The sequence below is a fragment of the Anabrus simplex genome, chromosome 4 (assembly GCF_040414725.1).
Source record: "Anabrus simplex isolate iqAnaSimp1 chromosome 4, ASM4041472v1, whole genome shotgun sequence".
In the NCBI taxonomy this organism is placed as follows: Eukaryota; Metazoa; Arthropoda; class Insecta; order Orthoptera; family Tettigoniidae; genus Anabrus; species Anabrus simplex.
In genome coordinates, this window is record NC_090268.1 from 139838042 (window position 1) to 139862962 (window position 24921).

Below are 24921 nucleotides of genomic sequence, written 5' to 3' on the forward strand. Positions count from 1 at the left end.
AGATATCACCTTGTAAAAGATATCTGGTAATGCATTTGGTGTTTAACCTGCCAAAATTAAACTCAGCCATAGATTGTCCAACAAGGATCTGTTTTACGCTAAGTACATCAAAATGACTCGTAGGCAGCCCAAATGGTGTCTTATTAAATTGACTGCACACAGTAGCTGATACTATACTTATTTTTTTCCACTGAACATATTTTTGAAGTTCCATGGTACACCCTGAGAAGATTTAAAAGGCAGGATTACATTTTAAAGAATAAAGGAGAAAATTAGGTCATACATATAAGGACGTTTCACTGAGGACAAGTGTTCATGGAGGATGGGAGAGGGAAAGTTGAATTAAGTAAACAAGACATATAGCAATTAATATGCTTCTATTTACCTTACGATGATCTAAATACACTACCAAAACTTCTTCAAAATATTGTATAATATACAATTCGACATTCACAGTATACTATACAATACAAATATAATTCTTTAGACACAAAATATAGGTCTATATCAAAACAAAAAACACTGAACATATTCCTTTCCAAAACGAACACTGAATAATATGAAATTCAAACGAAAATAGTTTTACCTTATAAAGAAACAAAAATTCTTTTCTTCCCTCTAAAGATTACAAATTATGCCAATCTTGAAGAAGAAACATAAAAATCAAACTGTTCATCTTCATTGGAGCAATATTTTTTTCAAGATAAAATTTCATAGCAAAAGATACATATACGACATGCATATTGTTTACGTTCCAAATGCAACTCTCCCTCTTCACCCGTAAAAAAGATTTCACGAGTTGCTGAATTTGAGTAAAAGCGTAATAGTATAAGAACAATCTGTAAACCATTATATACACACACACACAAACGCACTCAGACATACGATCGATGATATTTACAGTCGTGATAAAGAGTTCAAAACCTCGATTCATTCTTATGAATATATAAAATCTGTATGGGGGAAAAAATACAAGAACAGGGGTCTTCACACAAATGGCAGTGAGATTATGATAAAAACAAATAATTTCATGAACTTCGTTAAAATGACAGGTTTTTTAAAAATGAGATAAGTTTGCTATAAATTAAAGGAAATGAAAAGGTCACATCCAACTGTGGATCAGTCTTAAACGAAGGTGAAACTGTGATCAGATTCACTAAATTATAAGCTGAAAACTGAACACCAAGCTACACATAGACCTATGTGCCTTCAAATGAGATATACGGGCCTTCCTCTGTATAAATTATAGGTGTAGAATTGTTCATCCCTAAAAAAAAAAAAAGTACCATATACAGGCTAAGACAATAAAACGTGCTTAAAACAACTCCAACAGCACAGGTGGGGAGCAGATGTCGCTACTGCTCGGTCCAGTACTGCTCAAACTGATTCGACTAGATTCAAAAAGCGTTTGAAGGTAGCTGTTAGATAGCTCAAAATTGTATTATTTGGTGTAATATACTTTTAGGTAATTTAAATGAAAAGCAATGATTGTGTTGGATTAAGAATACTAACTTCGTGAAGAGAATTGTCATATAAATACTTTCACTGCAAAATTAATATATTTTCTAAACTACCCCAGAATGGCTGAATTAGATATTTTACAGTAATCATACTGCATGTCAGTATTGAACTGTACTTCTTTCCAGTCAAAATGTCTCCATAATACATCAGTTTTGATCAGACAAAACTCCAGCCAATGCATATGCCAATCAGAACATACAAAATGCAACAGTTAGTGAAACTAACACATTAAAAATGGTTAGAAAAAGGTTAAAAATACCTAAGAGCATAATTGTCTGTAAAAGTATTTAAAACAAAAAATACAATGTAATTTACTTTTATTAATTACAAAGAGAGAAAGTAAGTGAAGTATCAATGCAGAGTTAATTCCAACATTTTTAGTAAAGCTAACACGTTTTGCTAGCAAAATGAAGTTTTTAGGAATATGGAAATACTTCAGAAACTTTACATTCAATATGAACGAATTTCGCATCCATATAACCGTTTTCATAGCAGATGGCTGTTCTCCAGAACCATCTAACACAGTGTTACCTGCCATACTTCTATACTGGCTGGTTAACGTTAACTGCGACATGTTTTCACGATACATCCTGCTGACATGAGTATGTAAATATACAACCAGATTCTTTCATAGCCCGACACATCCTTCGACTACTGCGCAAGAATATGTTCTAGCAATCTGGCACACTTGGCAGAAGCATCTCATTTTGATAACATTTCTCACATTGCACAACCAGAATGCTAGTCATTATGTATTGCTTTCATCAGGCAGCGTACTCAAACTACTTGGTGCTTTCTTGTGACTTGATGGTGGAGTGAGGAGGCCAGGGGTTGGTGAAACAGGACTGCTTGCAGTATTTGCTTGAAGTTCAAGTCTTTCCTGTGCCTTTTCCTAGAAAGAAAAAAGAAAAAAACGCAGTGCAGATGTTATATAAAATAATAAGTAAAAGGACACAACATGGAAATTCATTTTACCCGAGTGTGAGGAAACTGATCTGGACAAAGAAGTACCAAGGAAATGTAATGGTTTAAGATGTATTACTGCCCCATATTGACATGCAGCAGAGACCTGGACAGAAAAGGGACAAGAGAGAAAAAATCCCTAGGTCAGCGAGATGTAATTTTAAGTAGGATAGAAAAGACAAGGAGGACCAGAGTAACAAATGAAGTCGCGAAGGAAACTGAGAATGAAAAGAGATATTCTGAACATGCTTTCCTGCCATTTTCTTGGAGGATAAGCCATGACCAGATACTCAACTTTCAAAAGTAAAAAATTCATAATTGTTTTTACAACATACTGCAACCAGTTACAATGCACCATTTAAGACAAATTGTATCAATTAATGAATATTTAACACATTATACTACACTATATATATATGTAGAAAGGAGATGGGAAACTTTTAAAAATGGGATAAAAGAAGCAGCTAAGAAAACGCTTGGAGTCAAGGAGAGGAAAAGGGCAAAGAAGGAATGGATAACATCAGAAATGATAAGTAAAATGGAGGAACGCAGGAAATGGAAAACAGTAAATACAGAAGAAGGAAAGCGTAATTACAGGAAGTTAAATAATGAATTAAGAAGAGAAACAGAAAAGGCAAAGAAGAAATGGTTGACAGAGAAGTGTGATGAGATAGAGCAACTGGAGAAAGAAGGGAAATATGACTTGATGTACAAGGAAGCAACAAATATAGTATTCAGAGAAAAGAGAAGGAACAACAGCAATAAGGAAATAGAGGCTACAGATGGCACAATGATATATGAACCCCAAGAAATAATGAAAAGATGGGAAGAATACATAGAATGGCTATATGATCGGGACAATCGACCAAATGAAGAAGAACTTGAATTAGAGGAGGAAGATATGGTTAAAGAGGATGATAAAGGGGAAACCATACTGAGAAGAGAGATCGAAGCATCACTGAACGAGATGAAAAATAGAAAAGCAGTGGGAATAGATGAGATTCCTGTTGAACTGTTAAAAGCGTTAAATAATGAAGGGAGAAAGGAGTTGATTGGATTATGTAATCAAATATACATGACAGGAAAATGGCCAAAGGACTTCAGTGAAATCATCTTAATCCCTATGGAAAAGAAAAAGAACAGCAAAAAATGTGAAGAACATAGGACATTGAGTCTAATTTCACATGCAGCCAAAGTCTTACTGCGGACGCTCAACAGAAGGATATATGGAAAGCTGAATAACTTTATAGGTGAAGAACAGTTTGGTTTCAGGAGAGGAGTTGGAACAAGAGACGCCATTGGACTTCTGAGGGTGATAGGAGAGAGGTACATAGAGAAAAACAGGAAGGTTTATGCTGTATTTATTGACCTTGAGAAGGCTTTTGACTGTGTCAGATGGGACAAATTGATGACAATCCTGAAGAAACATGGAGTTGATTGGAGGGATAGAAGGCTAATAAAGAACTTGTATATAAACCAGAGAGCAAGAGTGAGAATAGGAGATGAGTTGAGTGAAGAAATTGAATTAGGAAGAGGTGTAAGACAGGGATGCTCTTTATCACCGACACTATTCAACATCTATCTCGAAGAAATAATCAATGAAAGTTTTAATGGAAATAGTGGAGTTTGTGTTGGAGGTAGGAGAGTAGAATGTATAAGATTTGCAGATGATATGGTTGTGATGGGAGAAAGCGAACGTGAAATGATACAAATGTTAGATAAACTCAACATGAAACTAGAAGAATATGGAATGAGAATTAATAAGAAGAAGACCAAAAGTATGATAATTGGAGGAAAAGGTAGAAGTTGTCATATAAGTATAGGAGGAGAAGAAATAGAGCAAGTCAGTAACTTCAAGTATTTGGGAAGTATAATCAGAGATGATATGTATTGCACAACAGAAATTAAGAAAAGAATTGCCATAGCAAAAGAAGGCTTTAGGAAAAAATCAAAATTATTTTGTGGACCACTAAACAAAGATTTGAGGAAAAGACTTGCTAAGTGTTACATTTGGAGCATAGCGCTGTATGGCGCAGAGACTTGGACATTGAGAAAGAAAGATGAGAGAAGATTGGAGGCACTAGAGATGTGGGTATGGAGGAGAATAGAACGAGTGAAATGGGAAGACCGGGTAAGGAATGAGGAGGTATTACGAAGAGTTGGAGAAGAACGAAGTATTTTACAAACCATTAGAAGGAGAAAAATGAACTGGGTCGGACATTGTTTGAGAAGGGACTGTTTACTGAAAGAAGGAATAGAAGGAATGGTGAAAGGCAAACGAGGAAGAGGAAGGAAAAAATATCAAATGTTGGACAATATCCAAGGAAATAAATATTCGGACATGAAAAACTTGGCGCAGGACAGGCAACAGTGGAAGAGGTTCATCCCATGACAAGACCTGCCATAAGGCAGAATACCTAGATAGATAGATAGATATAAAATACCACACGTATCTGAGCTTAAGAACACATTATGCCTCATCCTAAACACTATGTGATTAGTGCTGATTGTTGTTAGGCACCACAGCTGACTTAGCCCTTTTCAGAAACTCGGACCATAATTTTTACTCAAAACTTCTGCCTTGCTGAACAGATTTTCAGATTAAATAGATTTTTCCAAAAAAGCATTGATCTCAACTGTATTTTAATCTGTGAAAAACTACAAAAGATTGTCTCATACTTTGTTTTCCTATGTCTAAAATGATAAAATGGGAAGCATCGCCTTAGAGAGTCTGCTATGTTTAGGAACACCCTACCAATGACCACCAATCATCAATTCCCTCTAACTAGCGAGGAAAAGGCAGAAATAATTTGAATATACAAGAATACAAAACCTGCTCTCAAAACCAGGAAATCGGTCTCTGTGATCCGGACGAGAGGGAGGAAGGACTAAAAACACGAATATTCTGGTTAAATTGGGGGAGCTAGCATGTCTGCATTACCGACAAATCTTTGTAAAACTGATTCACATATTTTTCACACTGAAAAGCACTAATACAAATAATAGTGTGAATATCATCGCTGGTGAAGTGCATAGGGCAGCCACGCTTCTGCCGATGAATTCTGTTCGAAGTGGTGTTCTTCATATCCCACATGTAATTGTTGTGAGGTCTTGAACATTTGGTGCCATTTCTCATGGGGTCTGCCTGGCTTCCACCTGCCTCTTGGTGGCTCCCATTGCACTGTGTTCTTCGAGTATCAGCTCTCCGGTAAGGGAAGAATATGGCCAGCGAGATGCATTTGATGTTCTACCACAATATCTTTTCGGTTCCTCAAGTCTCCCTGTCACAAAATGGCCTCAATGGCGCCAAGTGACACCCAAAATTTTGTGTAAAAAACACAGGTGGAATATATTAAGGTTCCATGTTGTCTGCAACATAATTTTCCATGATTCACTGGTATACATCACTGTTGGCATGAGTGGTGTTTTATAAAGTTTGAGTTTCGTTTCTTTTATAGAGCGCTAAAGAGGATCAAATGGGTCACAAGCGCTGACAGACTGCTGAGACTTTGCCAATTCCGTAACTGACAACTACAATACAGCCACAATGCCATCTTGCAATATGATGTTACCGAGGTAAGTGAATTGTATCACTTATTTGATTGGTTGCTTCCCAACAGTGATTGGTGTGATAGTAAGCATGATTACCGATCAGCATAGTTTTTGTCTCTTCAACACTAATGCATAGTCCAACTTCTCCAACCTTACTCTCGAAGCTGTTAGGCCGCGTTCACACTAGGGAGATAAAAGATAAGTGATATATTGTAAGCGTTACACGATACGCACAGACAGACACTTGAAATCTAAAGGGAGGCGATAAAAAAAGGTTCTTAACTGCGCGATTGCACAACATATCGCAAGTGACATATCTCTCGAAGTGCCACTTGCTAGTCTCTTCAGCAATTAGTATCGTATGATATTTCGAGCTGTGAACATGACGGGAAGAAGAGAAGACAATTCTGTAATACCTTTCATTAATTTAGTGGAACTGATTGATACAATTCGTAAAAAAAAAAACACAAATTAAAACTGCTAAATTTTATTAATACTGCTTTTTATATTCATATCTACTTACCTTATAGTAATCAGAAGTTTTCTATCTGAAGAAATGGCCTTTCTGAAGTGTATATCTTTATTTTCAAGGGTTCGTGACACTAGGCTTTTCAGAAAATGAAAGTTTTCAGGATTCATTCTATAAAACTCCCTGAATTTTGATTCATGTTGAGACAGCTTTCGGGAGCTAGGGTGAAGGTTGGTAAGATTGTAGGGATGTACTTAATATTTCCTTTTTCTTCTCATCCTACGCCTGAACCAATAAGCCACTACAACGTCCTCCTCACTTGGACTCATATTTGTAACTGATGTAGTGAGAATTGTGTTCCTACCAAATTTTTATTGCCTAGGTCGCGCCAATTTATTGCCCAGTGTCATGAACCTTCGTAGCAATATATTCCTTACTATATATCACTTATCTTATATCGCCTTAGTGTGAACGGCGCCTTAGTTATGTCTTGTGGAGAGGTACCGATTTCCACCAGCAATGCATCATCATCAGCAAGTTGCATGTGGTCATTCCAGGTGATTCCAGCACTTGGTCCAATCAGCACCTTCTGCATTACAAAATCAACGGTGAAAAGAAGCAGAAAGGGTGATAATCCTTGTATCGACGATGCAGTTAGTTGTCCTACTATTGGTCCTTGCACAACAGCTGCTGTTATGATGCAGGCTTTCGAAGACATTGATAAATCTGCCTGGGATACCATAGCTTCTTACAACGATCCACGATTCCCAATGGACACTATCAAAAGCTGTCCTGAAATCAATAAAATTGAGAGCTAGTGTTTTTTGGAACTCAATGTAACAGGGTGAAGATTTGTTCGATGCATGAACAATCACGATGGAACCCAGCCTGTTCCTCTTGCAACTTTGTGAGGACAGATGGTACACAATTTGATCACTCTCTCTGCTCCCCCACCCCCACAATGTTCAAAGTCTGTTCTCTACATATTATGACAGATCACACATACAAATTCGGAAATCGTGTGCACAGTGGGCGCCAAAACACTTCAAGGAAGAACACAACACCAAACGAATGGGCAGAGCATTGGCCATTCTCATGCGATATGCTGAGGAAGGTGATGCTGTGTTAAACCACACAGTTACGGGAGATCAGACACGGGTATTCCACACTAACCCTGAATCATAGCAGCAATCCTTGGAGTGGAGGCATTCAATGCCACCAGTGAGTAAGAAATTCAGACAAACATTTTTAACCCGGAAGATCATGTGCACGGTTTTCTGGGACAGTCAAGGCTTTTTGCTCATTGAATTCTTGCCTCGGAATGCAACAATCAACAAAGATGGATTCAGTGCAACACAAATATCTGTATTGTGTGATTCAGTACAAAAGGCTTAAGTTGGATCTATCAGGTAATTTTAAATTTTCTCTTGCTTAACTATGGTAAGTGGCCATTTAAATTTTGAATCAGGTCACTGCTTGCGACCAACCATTTTAAAATTATTCTATCCTTGTGTTTTTTAATTCTCCTATCTTATGCACCTTAGAGTGAATAATTGTGATTTTTGGCCCAATGTACATTTCTTTTCTTGTGTTATAGGCAGAGTGGTATTTAGGCATGGACCTTATGGGCTTGGAACCAGGGCGGCAAATTTATGGGGAGGCAAAAATGAAAAGGTCTAATAGTTTGAAACAAAGATTTTAGAGTACTTCCGTAGTACTCAAAAGCGAAAGCTCCCGACATGAATAATTCAATTTTCATTCCGCTTATGTAAAAGCTGTTGGTAAAATAATATTATAAATACCACCAAAATGGAGAAACACAGCCCCTCGGTTCTGCATATGGGTATCAAGGTAACCCCAGGCTGCAACTTCGTCAAGCAAGCGGAGAATCAACGCCACCTAGAGGCAACTGCGTGATGTTGAGTGAATCGCGAATTTTCCCATAATACCAGGAAGTCCGTGCAAGTGAAAGCCATTTTTATTCATTTTGCAAGTCTTTTTATGGTTCATGTTTGTGGATTACTGTAGTCACGTCCTAGTTCGTGAACCATGGGCAACGGCTGAGTGGCCTAGTAAGTGGTCCTGATAGTCAGGATACCAGTTGCTATGGAATAGGAGTGGGCATCTCGGACATATTCTGAGTCGTGGCCCTCCTTGTGCTCAGGCGGCTAGGACTATACAATTCACCGGTGGTCCATAACCCGTTAGAGGAGAGATCCTCACTTGGACTATGTGCAAGTAGGGTAGCATCCTGCTTCATGAATTTACCGAGCTCAGAACACTTTAAGCAAGCCTCGGACCTATGGGAGTAATGGAGTCCCACTCCCATTTGACAGGCGAGGGACTCCTTGGAAACAACTTGGCGAACGAAATGGAATTCGATGGGGAGCTATCAATATTAATGGGGCTTGTACCGGGCGGTACACCCCTACACCGTTTATTTAAAAGTTGCGCCAGTTGAAACTCCTCTTCTGGAGGAAGGTTGAACTTTATCTACTCTATTGATTTTCTAGTTTCTCAGAAGATGTCACCACGTGGAAAATTTTGAGTTTGTGAACTGTGTCATTTTTGATGTGTCTTTGTTTCGCTTGAAGTAAGAAGTGTGAACTTTCTCTTCTAGAGGACACTACTGAAGAATTACAATAGTGCAACCTAGTGCGAAATCAAAGAACTATTTTGTTGGAGAAATTTTTATTTCAAGAGTTTGTTCTTTGTTAAATTTCTTTCTGTCATGGTTTAAGTTGGCTGTATACCCCTCTTTTTCCCCTTATTTTGGATCTAGCCAATCCCGAATTTCTTTAATTAATTTTCCACCAATAATGTGTTTCTTCTTCCTCTATGTAGGGGTTTCTTTTCCCTAGCCAATAAAAACTTTGAGGGAGGGTGTTTTATTTCCCCTAACGCCTAGAATCTTCCGCGAGAGGATATAAACTGCTGATTTTGGGGTCTCCGGGCCACTTCTGTTCCATCTTCCAGTGTATTAAGTACATAGCAGGAGGCGGGAAGCGCCTCTTTCTTCTTCAGCCGTTCAACACCAGGTAATGGCCTATTAATAACTTCTTTTCTTGCTAGGTCGGCAGTTTAACACTCGCGGCGGGTTCGAAGCATTTCCATCATGTAACCTTTTCCTAAAATGTAATTACTCTTTTCATCTTTTCTTGTAAAGCTACATATTGGGATAGAGAGTGCTAACCCTCTCGAGCTCCCACTCACATTTGTTTTGAGGTGAACTTATTTTCTCAAACTATTCTTCGTTTATGTAATGTAAAGTGTTCTTCTCTAAGTCACCTCTGTAGTATGGGATTAGCCCTTGCGTTAGCGGCCCAGAGCCAGATTAGGTTTTAAAAAACAAAGTGTATTAGGAGTGCAAGATCGCCTCCTCTCAAATTGTTATTTTAGAGGTCATGTAATCAACCTTCTTTTCATGTAATAGACCTCTGTAGGTTGGGTATTTTACCCCTGTGAATACGTCCTTAGAGGACAGCTTGAAGGTAGAGTTTGGTGTGGCCTTTGAGAGGCTTAAATTTTAAGAGCGGATCGCTCTTTTGAAAATGGAGTGTCATATGCCTCGTGGAGGCTTTTCTGTGTAATTCGGAGCCAGGGGCTCCTAGGGATGAATGGGGTTTTCTGCCCCTCTGTTAAAACTTGTGTTTGTGGTAAAACTGAGCTGATCGCTGAAGTCAGGGCGTGAAGCCCAAAACCTGAAAATATTGTATCTCCCCTTGTTTTGCTACATTGTACCTGCCATGTTTGTTATTGCTTGGTTTTTGAAAAGAAAATATAACCTAGTTAAATTTTAAATTAATTTTACATTAACTTTGATTCCGTAGTTTGAAACCCATTCACGCCCGCACCTTCTTACGCCTCTACCTACCGCTAAAACACGGTAACAGGGCTTATGGAAGAAAGAAAGCAGAACTGGCTGAGTCAGCAAAGAGGATGCATTTGGATGTGCTAGGAGTAAGTGATGTTCGGGTAAGGAGAGATAACGAGGAAGAGATAGGAGATTATAAAATGTACTTAACGGGTGTTAGAAAGGGAAGGGCAGAGTCTGGGGTAGGGCTCTTTATCAGCAATACCATTGCACGCAACATAGTTTCTGTTAGGCATGTAAATGAGCGAATGATGTGGGTAGATTTGTCAGTTGCAGGAATTGGGACTAGAATTGTGTCCGTGTATGCACCATGTGAGGGTGCAGATGAGGATGAAGTGGACAAGTTTTATGAAGCATTGAGTGACATCGTGGCCAGGGTCAACAGCAAGGATAGAATAGTGCTAATGGGCGATTTCAATGCGAGAGTTGGGAATAGAACTGAAGGATACGAAAGGGTGATTGGTAAATGTGGGGAAGATATGGAAGCTAATGGGAATGGGAAGCGTTTGCTGGATTTCTGTGCTAGTATGGGTTTAGCTGTTACGAATACATTCTTCAAGCATAAGGCTATTCACCGCTACACATGGGAGGCTAGGAGTACCAGATCCATAATAGACTATATCTTAACAGACTTCGAATTCAGGAAATCTGTTAGGAATGTACGAGTTTTCCGGGGATTTTTCGATGATACAGACCGCTATCTGATCTGTAGTGAACTAAGTATCTCTAGGCCTAGGATAGAGAAAGTGAAATCTGTCTGCAAACGAATAAGGGTAGAAAATCTCCAGGACGAGGAAATTAGACAGAAGTACATGGATATGATTAGTGAGAAGTTTCAAACAGTAGACAGTAAGCAGGTTCAGGATATAGAAAGTGAATGGGTGGCATACAGGGATGCTGTAGTAGAAACAGCAAGGGAATGCCTAGGAACAACTGTGTGTAAAGATGGGAAAAGGCGAACATCTTGGTGGAATGATGAAGTGAGAGCAGCTTGTAAACGTAAAAAGAAGGCTTATCAGAAATGGCTCCAAACAAGGGTCGAGGCAGACAGGGATTTGTACGTAGATGAAAGAAACAGAGCGAAACAAATAGTTGTTGAATCCAAAAATAAGTCATGGGAAGATTTTGGTAACAACCTGGAAAGGCTAGGTCAAGCAGCAGGGAAACCTTTCTGGACAGTAATAAAGAATCTTAGGAAGGGAGGGAAAAAGGAAATGAACAGTGTTTTGAGTAATTCAGGTGAACTCATAATAGATCCCAGGGAATCACTGGAGAGATGGAGGAAATATTTTGAACATCTTCTCAATGTAAAAGGAAATCATCCTTGTGGTGTTGCGAACAGCCAAGCTCATGAGGAGGAAAATGATGTTGGTGAAATTATGCTAGGGGAAGTGGAAAGGATGGTCAATAAACTCCATTGTCATAAAGCAGCAGGAATAGATGAAATTAGACCTGAAATGGTGAAGTATAGTGGGAAGGCAGGGATGAAATGGCTTCATTGAGTAGTAAAATTAGCATGGAGTGTTGGTAAGGTACCTTCAGATTGGACAAAAGCAGTAATTGCACCTATCTATAAGCAAGGGAAGAGGAAGGATTGCAAGAACTATCGAGGTATCTCTGATTAGTATACCAGGCAAAGTATTCACTGGCATCTTGGAAGGGAGGGTGCGATCAGTTGTTGAGAGGAAGTTGGATGAAACTCAGTGTGGTTTCAGACCACAGAGAGGCTGTCAGGATCAGATTTTCAGTATGCGCCAGATAATTGAAAAATGCTACGAGAGGAATAGGCAGTTGTGTTTATGTTTCGTAGATCTAGAGAAAGCATACAACAGGGTACCGAGGGAGAAGATGTTCGCTATACTACGGGACTATGGAATTAAAGGTAGATTATTAAAATCAATCAAAAGTATTTATGTTGGCAATTGGGCTTCAGTGAGAATTGATGGTAGAATGAGTTCTTGGTTCAGGGTACTTACAGGGGTTAGACAAGGCTGTAATCTTTCACCTTTGCTGTTCGTAGTTTACATGGATCATCTGCTGAAAGGTATAAAATGGCAGGGAGGGATTCAGTTAGGTGGAAATGTAATAAGCAGTCTGGCCTATGCTGACGACTTGGTCTTAATGGCAGATTGTGCCGAAAGCCTGCAGTCTAATATCTTAGAACTTGAAAATAGGTGCAATGAGTATGGTATGAAAATTAGCCTCTCGAAGACTAAATTGATGTCAGTAGGTAAGAAATTCAACAGAATTGAATGTCAGATTGGTGGTACAAAGCTAGAACAGGTCGATAATTTCAAGTATTTAGGTTGTGTATTCTCCCAGGATGGTAATACAGTAAGTGAGATTGAATCAAGGTGTCGTAAAGCTAATGCAGTGAGCTCGCAATTGCGATCAACAGTATTCTGTAAGAAGGAAGTCAGCTCCCAGACGAAACTATCGTTACATCGGTCTGTTTTCAGACCAACTTTGCTTTATGGGAGCGAAAGCTGGGTGGACTCAGGATATCTTATTCATAAGTTAGAAGTAACAGACACGAAAGTAGCAAGAATGATTGCTGGTACAAACAGGTGGGAACAATGGCAGGATGGTACTCGGAATGAGGAGATAAAGGCTAAATTAGGAATGAACTCGATGGATGAAGCTGTACGCATAAACCGGCTTCGGTGGTGGGGTCATGTGAGGCGAATGGAGGAGGATAGGTTACCTAGGAGAATAATGGACTCTGCTATGGAGAGTAAGAGGAGTAGAGGTAGACCAAGACAACGATGGTTAGACTCTGTTTCTAACAATTTAAAGATAAGAGGTATAGAACTAAATGAGGCCACAATACTAGTTGAAAATCGAGGATTGTGGCGACGTTTAGTAAATTCACAGAGGTTTGCAGACTGAACGCTGAAAGGCATAACAGTCTATAATGATAATGTATGTATGCATGTATGTATGCTGTAAGTCTTTTCATGTTAAATACACAACATGAGTGGTCAAAGACGATTATGGAAGTAGCGTAAATTATCACAGATCAGTAGAAGAGAAGAGGAAGGGAAGTGAATTGTTTTCTTAAACATCAAAATTAGACTTATTTTCTTCCACAGAACCCAAAATGTAATTCAAACAACTTCCTCTTGTGCAATGACGAAAATAAGAATGATGGTAACAGCACAGAAAACTCTGATGAGTGTATGCCCACTTTTAGTTGCATTTCCATTGATCCCCTGTTGGAACTGTAAGTGAAAATCATGAATACCAAGAGAAGGTATTTCTAAACCAAACAATTACCTTTATTTTTGGCTTACGAATAATGTTACTAGAGACTACGACGCTAAAAGAGGATTGAATCAGAATCAGGACAATATTTCTGTAATTCTATGTGGATGGATCCAGACAATTAGAGATTTCTAAAAAACTTAGTTTGAGAGAAAGCTTTTAAATGGAGGCATTATGAAACGTTGAGTATCTGGTTTATTCCTGCAGCCATTGATCTGTTTTTGTGCTCCTTGTACACTTTTTGGAGGAACATTCCAATTTGCTACAACTGGCTTCAATGACTGGAAGCACCGAGATCAGCAGTTAATGGAATATGAGAATTTCCACTCCCATCGTGAATATGTGTGAACTGTGCAGAGTTGACAGCCGTGTGCCCTCTCAGTTGGAATTATTATTAATATGGTATTATTTAATTGTATTAATGTTTGATATTTTACCTTAGAGGTACTCTACTGTATTAGTTTATTCATTACATAAAAATAATAGTAATTGAATTTTGTCTTATCAAATTTGAGGAAGGGGAGGAGAAAACTATTTGGGCCCAGAGGCGTTGCAGTAGTCAAATTCAGCCCTTGCTATAGGGTACCTTTTCTTCTCCTGCCCATCTAGTCGTTTCTCAGTCAAGTTGGTATAGGATCAGTCCTTGTTTAATTGGTATTTTCCACCCCCTAAATAGCTTTTTCTTTGTGACCAATATTCTACTTGTGTAACACATTATGTAACCAGTTCCTGTATATGTAATCTATATAATAATAAAAGGAAGTGTTTGTCTGTCTGTGCGTGTCCGTGACAATGCCCAGAAAAATCCACAGCACGCAGAGATCTGAAATTTTGAACCTAGGTAGATGGAAGGGTGTCCGAATGCACCTCGAACCCACAATTTTCATTTTCGCTTTCATTAGCGAGTTATGAACGGAAAACCATCGAAAACATGTATTGGAATATGAAATCCACCGTGCTGTCACCAAGATTATATGCATAAGAGTCACTGTCGCTAGGCAATGTACATAAGGTAGGTAGAGAACGCATATCAAGGAGCCATTTTAAGTCCATGGCGTAGGAAGCCATTTTCTGTCCCCAACACGAGGAACCACATTCAATCCGTAATATCCAGAAGTGTTTGTCTGTGTACATGCGTCCGGTGCACAGCAAAATGTACGGCATGCAGAGATCTGAAATTTTTAATTAGGCGTATTCTTAGATGAATTTTTATGCATGTAAAGAGCTGTTTTCATGACGACATGACAAATATAGGATATCTGAAAGCAATTTTTTTTGCTATTGGCTGTACGTCGCACCGACACAGATAGGTCTTATTGTGACGATGGGACAGGAAAGCGCTAGGACTGGGAAAGAAGTGGCCGTGGCCTTAAGGTACAGCTGCAGCATTTGCCTGGTGTGAAAATGGGAAACCACACGGAAAACCATCTTCAGGGCTACCGACAGTGGGGTTCAAACCCACTATCTTCCGAATACTGGATACTGGCAGCACTTAAGCGACTGCAGCTATCGAGCTCGGTATATGAAGGCAAATCAAACACTTATTTTCTATGAATCTGCCACAGACAGGATCTGGCAAAGTTCCGTGGTCTTTGAGAAGGTGAGAAAATGGAAAAGTAACGGTAAATAAATAAATAATGCGATTCGTAGTGCATCACATTAAAAGGACGTGTTAAGTGATAATAGAGAGAATAACGATGCAAAACAGACCAAATAATAATAATAATAATAATAATAATAATAATAATAATAATAATAATAATAATAACAACAACAACAACAATAATAACAATAATAATAATAATACTTGGATATGAAGTTAAAAAATTCCGTAGAGATGGGCACTTGATGACTGAGTAACCAGCTTGACGGCCTCTAGCTGTGTGTCAAGCTTATTACCTCCGACAGCAGAAGCGTTATTTCAATGTGGTCAGGCACGAAGCCTCAAGGCGGCAGATTTACTGGCACTTAAAACAACTGTGCGGAACAAAATTAAGCCAGCTCTGTGTCTCCAAAAACATTAGAAGTAGTTATTGGTACACAAAATCAATAACAGTATTTAGCTCATAGCGTTCTGTTTCGTATCTCTGAATTACACACAGCACTACACGCTGCCAACCACTGCAGAAATACGCAATTATTCAATATATTCTTTTACACGGCGTTGGTGTCATGAAGGGCAATCAGATGTTAGGTCCCTTTAAACAACAAGCATCATCATCGAAGGACATTCGGTCGTAAAACCAGACCATGTTGACTCCCTAGGCCTCACAAACCGAACAACGTTGGGGTCAGATCACAGCAAGGGGCGATCATGCATGTATTCTATATTCTGTGTTCAGGAAACTATCAACATTAAAAATTTGGTTAGGTCTTGCAAGCCAAATACTGTTGTGATCGGAAGACTACATGGGTTGACTAAGTGAGGCCTGATAGAACGATGAAAGTGGTGAAGTTGGTAGAAGTGCGTGGAAGCAATATCAGACATGGGTAGGGGTCCCGCAGACTGAAGTTTAGAGCCTAGGTTTACCCTTTTAGTGTCCTCTTATGCCTTAATCAACGGGTGTATCTTCTATTTGTTTCCCTCAGCAAAGGAATACAATTCTCAAGAAACTGATGCCGAATATTATTGGAGCCACCGACAATATTGGACACGCCGCAGGCGATGTAGTATTCATTCCTGGGATTAAAATCATCCCTTCAGATATACCATTTCAGTTTTGACGTATTTGGGTTTTGCCATGTGCATCAAACAGGGACAAGGACAATCGCTTAAAGTTGTAGTTCATCTTCGAAAACGGTGCTTCTCCAATTCTGTTCAAAAATAAAATAATGTATTTCATGAAATTTATGTCAAAACGATGTGTGTTAAATTAATAAACGCGGGCAAAGCCGCGGGTACAATGATAGTATACTATATACTGCAAATTATTCCTTTGAAAGTTACGTTTACGTTTTAAAGCAGTATGTATTACCTATTGGATGGCAATCCCACATTCATACCAAGAATTCTGTGAGCCTCTCAACAAATGGAAACCCAGAAAGGCATCTGGACCAGACAAAATTCTAATGGAGCTGATTCTATATGGAGACTTATCCTCTGTCCATAGCTGGCAAACATCTTGCAAGTATTCTACTTACCCATCTCCAGATTGTTTCTCAGTAGATTCTTCCTGACTCTCAGTGAGGTTTCAGTGCCTCAAGAGACACAAGTAACATGATGTTCTGCACATGGCAACTTCCAAAAACATCCAGAGAACAGCAGCAACCTCTCCACAGTTTTTTACTGTTTTATGATCTAGAAAAGGACTTTTATTCTGTCTTGAGGCCTGCTATGTGGGTAGTGTTGAGATACTTTGGTTGTTTGATGGCCTGCTTCATGTACTCCACGATGGTATGTTTGGTCAGGTTCCCCATCAGAAAAAAAAAAAAAATCTCTGATGCTTTTTCCAACACATATGGATTGAGGCAACTGTGTGTACTTGCCCCAATGCTCTTTGCTCTCTATATGGTTGTTATGCTTTATTATATATCATGTACCTCTGGCATATATTTAAAGTACCATATTAACTTGCCTTTAACACCCCCTCATCTATAACAACACTCCTTAATTTTTTACTATTATCGGAGGGGATATCCGAAGAAAGGAATTGGGGGTGGGGGGGAGAAATAACAAAATATCTTTCAAATGACCAGGCAACAAATGCAACATTTTAGTTCATGGTAAAACCCACACTTCACCACTTGTGCACTGGCCTTGGCTACTTTCTTCCCTATCCCAGATTTCTCAATGCCCTTCCAGCTTCCGAGCTATGCAACCCATATGGCCACGTGTAATGTATAATTAGGAAGCGTCTAGTACACAAGCAGGAGTGAAAACGAGCAAGAGAACAAGTTTTACAGCATCTTCCAAGTTGAACATGTTAAAATATGTTACAGAAAATGGAGTGCGAGTCGTAAATACGAAGTGCGCCATGTAGGATTCATTACTGGCATAAACACACAAACTATTGAGAGCAAAGAGAATGTCTCATCTAATTCCATCTGTGGTGCGAAGAATGGAGAATAGAAAAATATGCGCATAAAAGTTGGAATCAGAACCAAGTATTTCCTATTTCAGACAGATGCTGCATGACAACATTGCAACACTGCACAGCCTTGAGCTCTGCACAACATTGTGTGGCTGTAGCTTAAGTCATGTGACTACTCACTTTCTATGTTCAAAAAGTATAGATCTGCTAATAAAGATAACGAAGTATAGATTTAAATACATTTTGTGTGTTGTTTTAAAGATGTTCGATGTTCCTCTTTCTACTTTTAAACCATGCCAGACCAGCCAATGATTACGGATTTTATGTAATTTGTATAGATTTTATGCTAATATTACGGTATTATGATGAAAGAAGAAAGACTGCCAATACAAGCACTAGAAAGACAGATGAGAGGGGGGAAGAGATGAGGGAGAACGATCCTAACATTAAACCAATGACAGTCATGGACTCGAGGTGATATTATTCTTGGAAGTATTTAATGGTAGGTTCATAGATATGTCTCTTTTCTGCATCAATTTCTTTAGGCTTGCACTTCTGGGTCTTGAATCTGATGGTGGGGTCTATAACGCATATACTGCTGCCATCGGTGGAGAGATCGTGTATCTTTTCATTAAACCCTCAATGGACTCTGGACTCATGAAGAACAGCATAGGACAATGGAACCAGGACTGGAACACAGTGTTGGAGAGACAGGACAAAGTGGAGAGGAATCATATTTCTTCCCACCTAGTATCAGCTGGGAAAGGGGAATTGATGATGATGATGATGATGATGAAGATTACGGTATTATAGTCGAACGTAAATTTATTTCGGAAAATCAATTTTTAATTTTTTTTAAAACTCTTTGCTGAGACTTTTTTTTGCTAGGGGCTTTACGTCGCACCGACACAGATAGGTCTTATGGCGACGATGGGATAGGAAAGGCCTAGGAGTTGGAAGGAAACGGCCGTGGCCTTAATTAAAGTACAGCCCCAGCATTGCTGAGACAGAACAGGAAGCAATAACACAGAAAAAATGAACTACAGGAGATAGCCGAGAAAACAGGTTTAAAAATTTCCTTCACAAAAACAGAGATAATGAGCACAGACAGGAATTGTGAAGAGAACAATGAAGATGAAATATGGCAAAGTGAGTCACAACGCACTTTAAATACCAGGCAGAGATTATCAGCAGCAACAGGATGGATAAAGAGGCCATAAAAAATAGGAGAATTAAGTTGGAAAGGCTAAATACTGCCACCAAAGCCATCTACAACAAAAATAATCTTTCCATTAATGCCAAACTAAGACATTATGATGCTGTGGTAAAACCAGTGATTCTGTATGGGGTGGAAACAGCAACTCTAACGAACCTGGAAAAACTACTAAAGATTGAAAGGAGAATATTAAGGAGGATTTACGGCCCAAGGGTGGTAGAGGGAAACTACAGATTACGATCAAATAAGGATACAGTAGAAGTCCGTTATAGCGAGTACGGCATATAACGAAAACTCTGTTATAGCGATGACCTTTTTCTGTCCCTTCAAAATTCCTAGATTAAACTGTGTATCGTCCTTCGTTTACAGCGAGAACCATATCACTGGCGGATCCGTTATTACGAGCGATTAAGCGCGCGCTATTTCTTCCGTTACTGATATTTATGCACCCCAACGATGATATTGCATGCGATCAATTACCTTCGGCATCGTTTCCTCGCTATGTGCACTAGCAATTTCTCTTGTCGACATTCGAAGACGATATCGGAGTCGATTAGTAATATCCGTCGAAAGCTGTTCCGTAAAGAAAATTCGAAATGAGAAAAAACATGTTTTCGTAATAAATGCATAAATAACGTGGCCGATAGCAGTTGTTAACTCGTTAAAAATGAAGACTGAAGTAAACAATATCTTAATTTTAATGTTATATACGGAAATTAAGTAAGAATGTGATACACCTCAAGATATGGCAGAGTACCTACATAACTGATTTCAGAGGATATTTCATATCTTCTCGCGTCTAGCTACGGCTATTTACATGTACATTTTTCGCGAGGAGGTTATTTCTCTACACGAGTTTCAAATATGTTTTCATAATAACTCGTTAAAAATTAAGGCTGACTAAACGACCGCTTAATTTTGAGGTCAAATACTGCAATTAAGTAAGAATGGGATACACCTCAAGATATGACAGAGCGTTTAATTGATTTCAGAGGTTAGTTTATATTTTGTCGCGTCTGGTTAAATTACGGAAAGGCTATTATGAAAATTTATAGCGAGAAAGGCATAATTTCTCTACTGGCGCTTGAAGGGTGTTTTCATCATACGTATAGTACGATAAAGTTAGGATACGTGACTGTTTGAATAAGAAAACCGAAACGTTTGCAACAAAATGCGATCGATCATCTTCGGTACGGTATAGTTTTCTCACTTTGTGCATTTGCGAGCTCTCTCGTCGACATTCAAAGGCGATGTTGGAGTTGATTAGTAATACCCATCGACTGCTGTTCTCTAAAGAAAATTCGAAATGAAAGAGGATAACACGTTTTCGTAATAAATGCGTAAATAACGCGGCCGATAGCAGTTGTTAACTCGTTAAAAATAAAGACTGAAGTATCTTAATTTTACTGTTATATATTGAAATTAAGTAAGAATGTGATACACCTCAAGATATGGCAGAGTACCTACATAACTGATTTCAGAGGATATTTCATATCTTCTCGCGTCTATAGTTACGGCTATTTACATGTATATTTTTCGCGAGGAGGTTATTTCTCTACATGCGTTTCAAATATGTTTTCATGATAGGCTACATATATGGTTAGGTTAGGTGATGCTGTTTGAAAAAGAAAGCTGAGGTGTTTGCCACAGAAATCTCTGGAGTTATACTGTATTTCTCCGAATCCAAGAATTTTGTCTCAGAATCTCACGCGAAAACTCAAGGGTTGTTACATTCGCGGCCTAACAGTAAGTTAATGGATACCACTGGCAACTACTGCGGTAACCACGCTGCTTCCTTTCACATGCACACAGAACTCGTTGACAATAAACGAACGCCTCTTTACTACACATTGCTAGCCGCGACAACCGGTTGTACAGTACCTGTGTGTTTCTCAAATCTGCAGAATGGCATCAAAACATGCGACCCTTCGAATTCTTAGAAAAGCCATGGCTACTCAGTAGCAGAGTCATAACGCGTCTATTGTACTTGACGCTTAGTAATATTAAGGTTTATAGACAGCAGGAATATTTTCCTGATGGATAGTCGTATTGTAAAGATACGTGAAAAAGGTATTGCCGGCATATTTTCAACGGGTTCTAGTCAATATTATGATGCCAATTTTAAGTTAATGTTTATTAAACACTCGGAAATGTAGAATAATTGTGCAGCCGCAAAAAATACGGCATAGGCCTAACTAAAGCCAATATTTGGCGTTAGCGTGAAGACAAAGAGCTAAAAAAATGTGTACAGTTAAAAAATGCATTCAGTGGTCTGCAACAAGGACGCTTTAAAGAAGTCGAAGATGAAATTGTGAGGTATGTGCACGAAAAACGCAAGGGCGGAATGGCCATGCCGTGGTGTAATAAACTCGTTCGTTGACTTTCAACGTTCGCGATTAGGCCTATACATCGCTAGCCGCTGAATTTGGCCGAACCCGACAAGCGAGACGTGTGTGTAGCGGCAGCCGGTTATATCTCACGCTGCGTAAAAGTAACAGTTTTATAGACAGCAAGAATAATTTCGTGATGGATCGTTGTATTGTAGAGACGCATGGAATAGGTATTGCCGGAAAATTTTCAATGAGTTCTCTTCGGTATTATGATACCAATGTTAAGTTAATGGTCCTTAAACCCACGGAAATAAAGAATAATTGTGCAGCCGCACACAAAAAAAAAAAAAAAGCGGCATGACGAGTCAATGTTCGGCGTCTAAAAATGCGTAGGTCTACTGTACAACAAGGCATTCATATGATTTTACAAACTTCTTTTTGAGCCTGATTAAAATTTTTTGAAGGAAAAAATGGGGTTCATCTTCGATTTAGAGAAATACGGTTCCAAATTTTTTTCAGAATGAAATTAAACACACACTTTCACGTAGTATAAGATTACAAAAAATAACAAACAAGTAAGCCATAGTGTGGATATCATCTGCGGAAACGCAAGTTTTGAACAAACTGATTGCCGTTTCATACTGATTTTAAAGTGCATGAAGGGTTTTCCGACTTTTATACAAAAATCGGATATAACGACAATCCGTTATAGCGAGTAAATGTTTCGCTGTTATGAATTCTCGCTATAACGGACTTATACTGTATATACAAAAGAACAGAAGGCCTGGAAACAACAATAAGGAAAAGACTGCTGCGATTCTATGGACATATGGTCAGAATGGATCCAGCAAGGTTAAATAAACAATTTTTTAATAAAATATACTACTTGAAGAGCCAGGGGGAATATGCCAAGCAGATGAAGGAAGAACTCAAGAGGTTAGGAATTGGTGAGGAAGTATGTCGTGATAGAGACCAATTCAGGAAAAGACTTTTCAACATAAAAGTTCTTGTGGAAGAAATGAAAGAGCGCAGAGGGGGAAGATGGACTGAAGAGGGAAGAGCGCAACATTCTGAAAGAATGAAGGCACTGTGGAGAAAGAGGAAGGAAGAAGGGATGGTAAGAAGGAAGTGAAGTGGTATTGGCATGGTCGTAAGTTTGGCCGGTTTGCAAGAAAGAAGTGCCGGGTGATACTGTAATGGCACTACGATGAGCAAAGAGCATTATGTGCACTCCCATCATGCATCGCTCTGGCCATCTCATTGGTCGTTAATCTTGCCTTTTGCAGCTTCACAGTATAGTGCCATATTCACTCAGTGATCACACGTTTCTTGTTCCGGATTTCTTATTCGAATTATTTTGTGCTTAAAGAGAGCTTTTGAGCTGCAACAATGCAGCGTGCCTATGCTTCCACAATAGGGCAGCAAATAAAAATCCTGTGCTCCAAAAGTATCATGATGTACAGAAAAATGGCCATATTTTGTATCTCTAAAAATGAATGTTTACAGCATGTTCTGTAGAATGTATTGTGATTTTTCTGTGGCCCATGGTGGTAGAGATGATTCTAGAAGACGCACTGAATCTGTGAAACACAAATCACATGGGAAAAATAAGCCAAGTAACAAGCCAATAACAAATTTCTTTATCAATAGCGGGAAAGGAGTTCTTGTAGAATATTATGTTCCAATTAAATGCAGAAAACTTGTTCAAAGCAATGTTTCCAGATTCAAAAACTGTGCAAAAGTATTGTTGTGGCACTAGTAAATTTTGAGGCTAGTAACACAAAAGAAGACATAGTTCGACATTTACAAAACATGGCCTTTTCCTTACCTACTGATATTAGTAACGAAGCCAATTAGGTCAAGCTTTATTATCCTTTGGCTGTTTTGTTTTTTAATCTAAAACGGGGTCAGGTGTGCACTTTTATTACAGAATGCTAAAATACTCTAAATATTCCTTGGGAAAATTGTATAAGTTTTGCTATAATTGGCAGTAATAAAGGCTTTGTCAAATATGTCCGTGACAAACAGTCTTCTATTTTAATACAGAGATGCCCATGCCATCAAATCAAATTAGCTGCTCAAAAAGCTAATGTTTATTTGCCAGTCAATACTGAACACTTTCTGATTCAGCTTTTCTGTTATCTTCAAAAAGTGTGAAAAGACTTAGCATTTTAAATTAAAACACACAAAAGAAAAGAAGAATGCTCACACACTAAAAAAAAAGCAATTGTAACCTTGTGGTGTTTTGAACCCAGAACATTGAGCCAGTGCACCCACCGAACCTGCTGAATAAAAGCATTATTCCGGGTAAATGTCTGCAATTGTAATTACTTGTGTATTTACCTTAGAAATCCAATGTCATGTCAGGAAATTCCATCACGCCATATTAAGCATCACCCCATATCAGAAATCCAATTTTGATACTTACCTACTGTATTCTTGATATTCTTGAAAGTACAGTAGAAGTCCGCTATAGCAAGCATGGGATATAACAAGAACCCTGCTATAATGTATTATTAAACTATGTATTATCCTTTGGTTACACTATCACTGACACATCCGTTATTACGCGCGAGTAAGCGTGCGCGATTTATCATCTTAGATATAGTTTTCCTAGCTATGTCCACTAGTCAGTTCTCTCGTCGGCATTCGAAGGTGATGTCAGAGTCGATTAGCAATACCAGTAGACTGCTGTTCCATAAAGAAAAATGGAAATGAAAGAAAAGAATATGTTTTCGTAATAAATGAGTAAATAACGTGGCTGTGAACTTGCATCGGGGAGATAGTGGGTTCAAATCCCACTGTCCGCAGCCCTGAAGATGGTTTTCCGTGGTTTCCCATTTTCATACGAAGAAAATGCTGGGGCTGTACCTTAATTAAGACCACGGCCGCTTCCTTCTAACTCCTTCCTATCCCATCGTCGCTATAAGACCTATCTGTGTCGGTGCAACGTAAAGCCACTAGCAAAAAAAAAAAAGTTGTTAACTCATTAAAAATAAAGGCACCGAGCTGCTTGCTGGTTGTACAGTCTAGTTCAATCCGTAGCAGGATGAACCTGGTCTAATACAATATGCCAGTTTATACTTGAGCATTGCACCACAATTCCAACTGCTTTACTACACTGCTGCTCTGCAAATAACCTCAGCCATTGTGGGTGGCGTTAACTTCCAATAAATAACCAGGGGAACCTGCCCCCTAGAGTGCATCCCCAGGTGGCGGATAGGGGGCCCCTACAGTATGTAGGGCTGGTTAAAATACCCAATACGACCCACAGACCAAAAGGTAGCCCAGTTCCTGGGGGCTCACCCTCTCTCCAGGGGTCATAAATACGGAGGGCCCTTGCCCTGGGTTATGGGTGAAGACCTCAACGGCATCTACGGTGAAGATGTGCTTTGGTATAGTGGAGATGGTGGAAGAGGCAGCCCAGATACTGGGGATTAATACAAGTGCAAAATCGTCCAATGGTTGAGCAGAAGGAAGAGGCTATGCCAGACGGACTGGCTACAAAGGCGCACTAAAGTTTTGTGGAGTCTGCGGCAGTTCGTTGCAGTTCCGAGTGCTTGATCCCGCATGTCTCATGCTATATGTGCCGCGGTGAATGGCTCTGGAATCATAGTGTGGCAAGTTGCAGTCCACCTTAAACAAAGTCACGCCAATGGCAATTTCACTTGCTATTCAAAAGTCCAACGGCAATGGGATAA

General features: G+C 39.1%; 1 protein-coding gene across 4 annotated transcripts in view; it reads right to left on the reverse strand.

Annotated features, from left to right (window-relative positions):
- Window positions 1–380: 380 nt before the first annotated feature.
- CycE (cyclin E) overlaps window positions 381–24921 on the reverse strand; it is a 104268-nt gene continuing 79727 nt past the window's right edge. For all 4 annotated transcript variants that reach the window (XM_067146314.2, XM_067146315.2, XM_067146316.2 and 1 more), the window contains exon 11: window positions 381–2413. In XM_067146314.2, the coding sequence (XP_067002415.2) occupies window positions 2270–2413 (144 nt within the window). In that variant the 3' untranslated portion in view covers window positions 381–2269. The remainder of the gene's footprint in view (window positions 2414–24921) is intronic.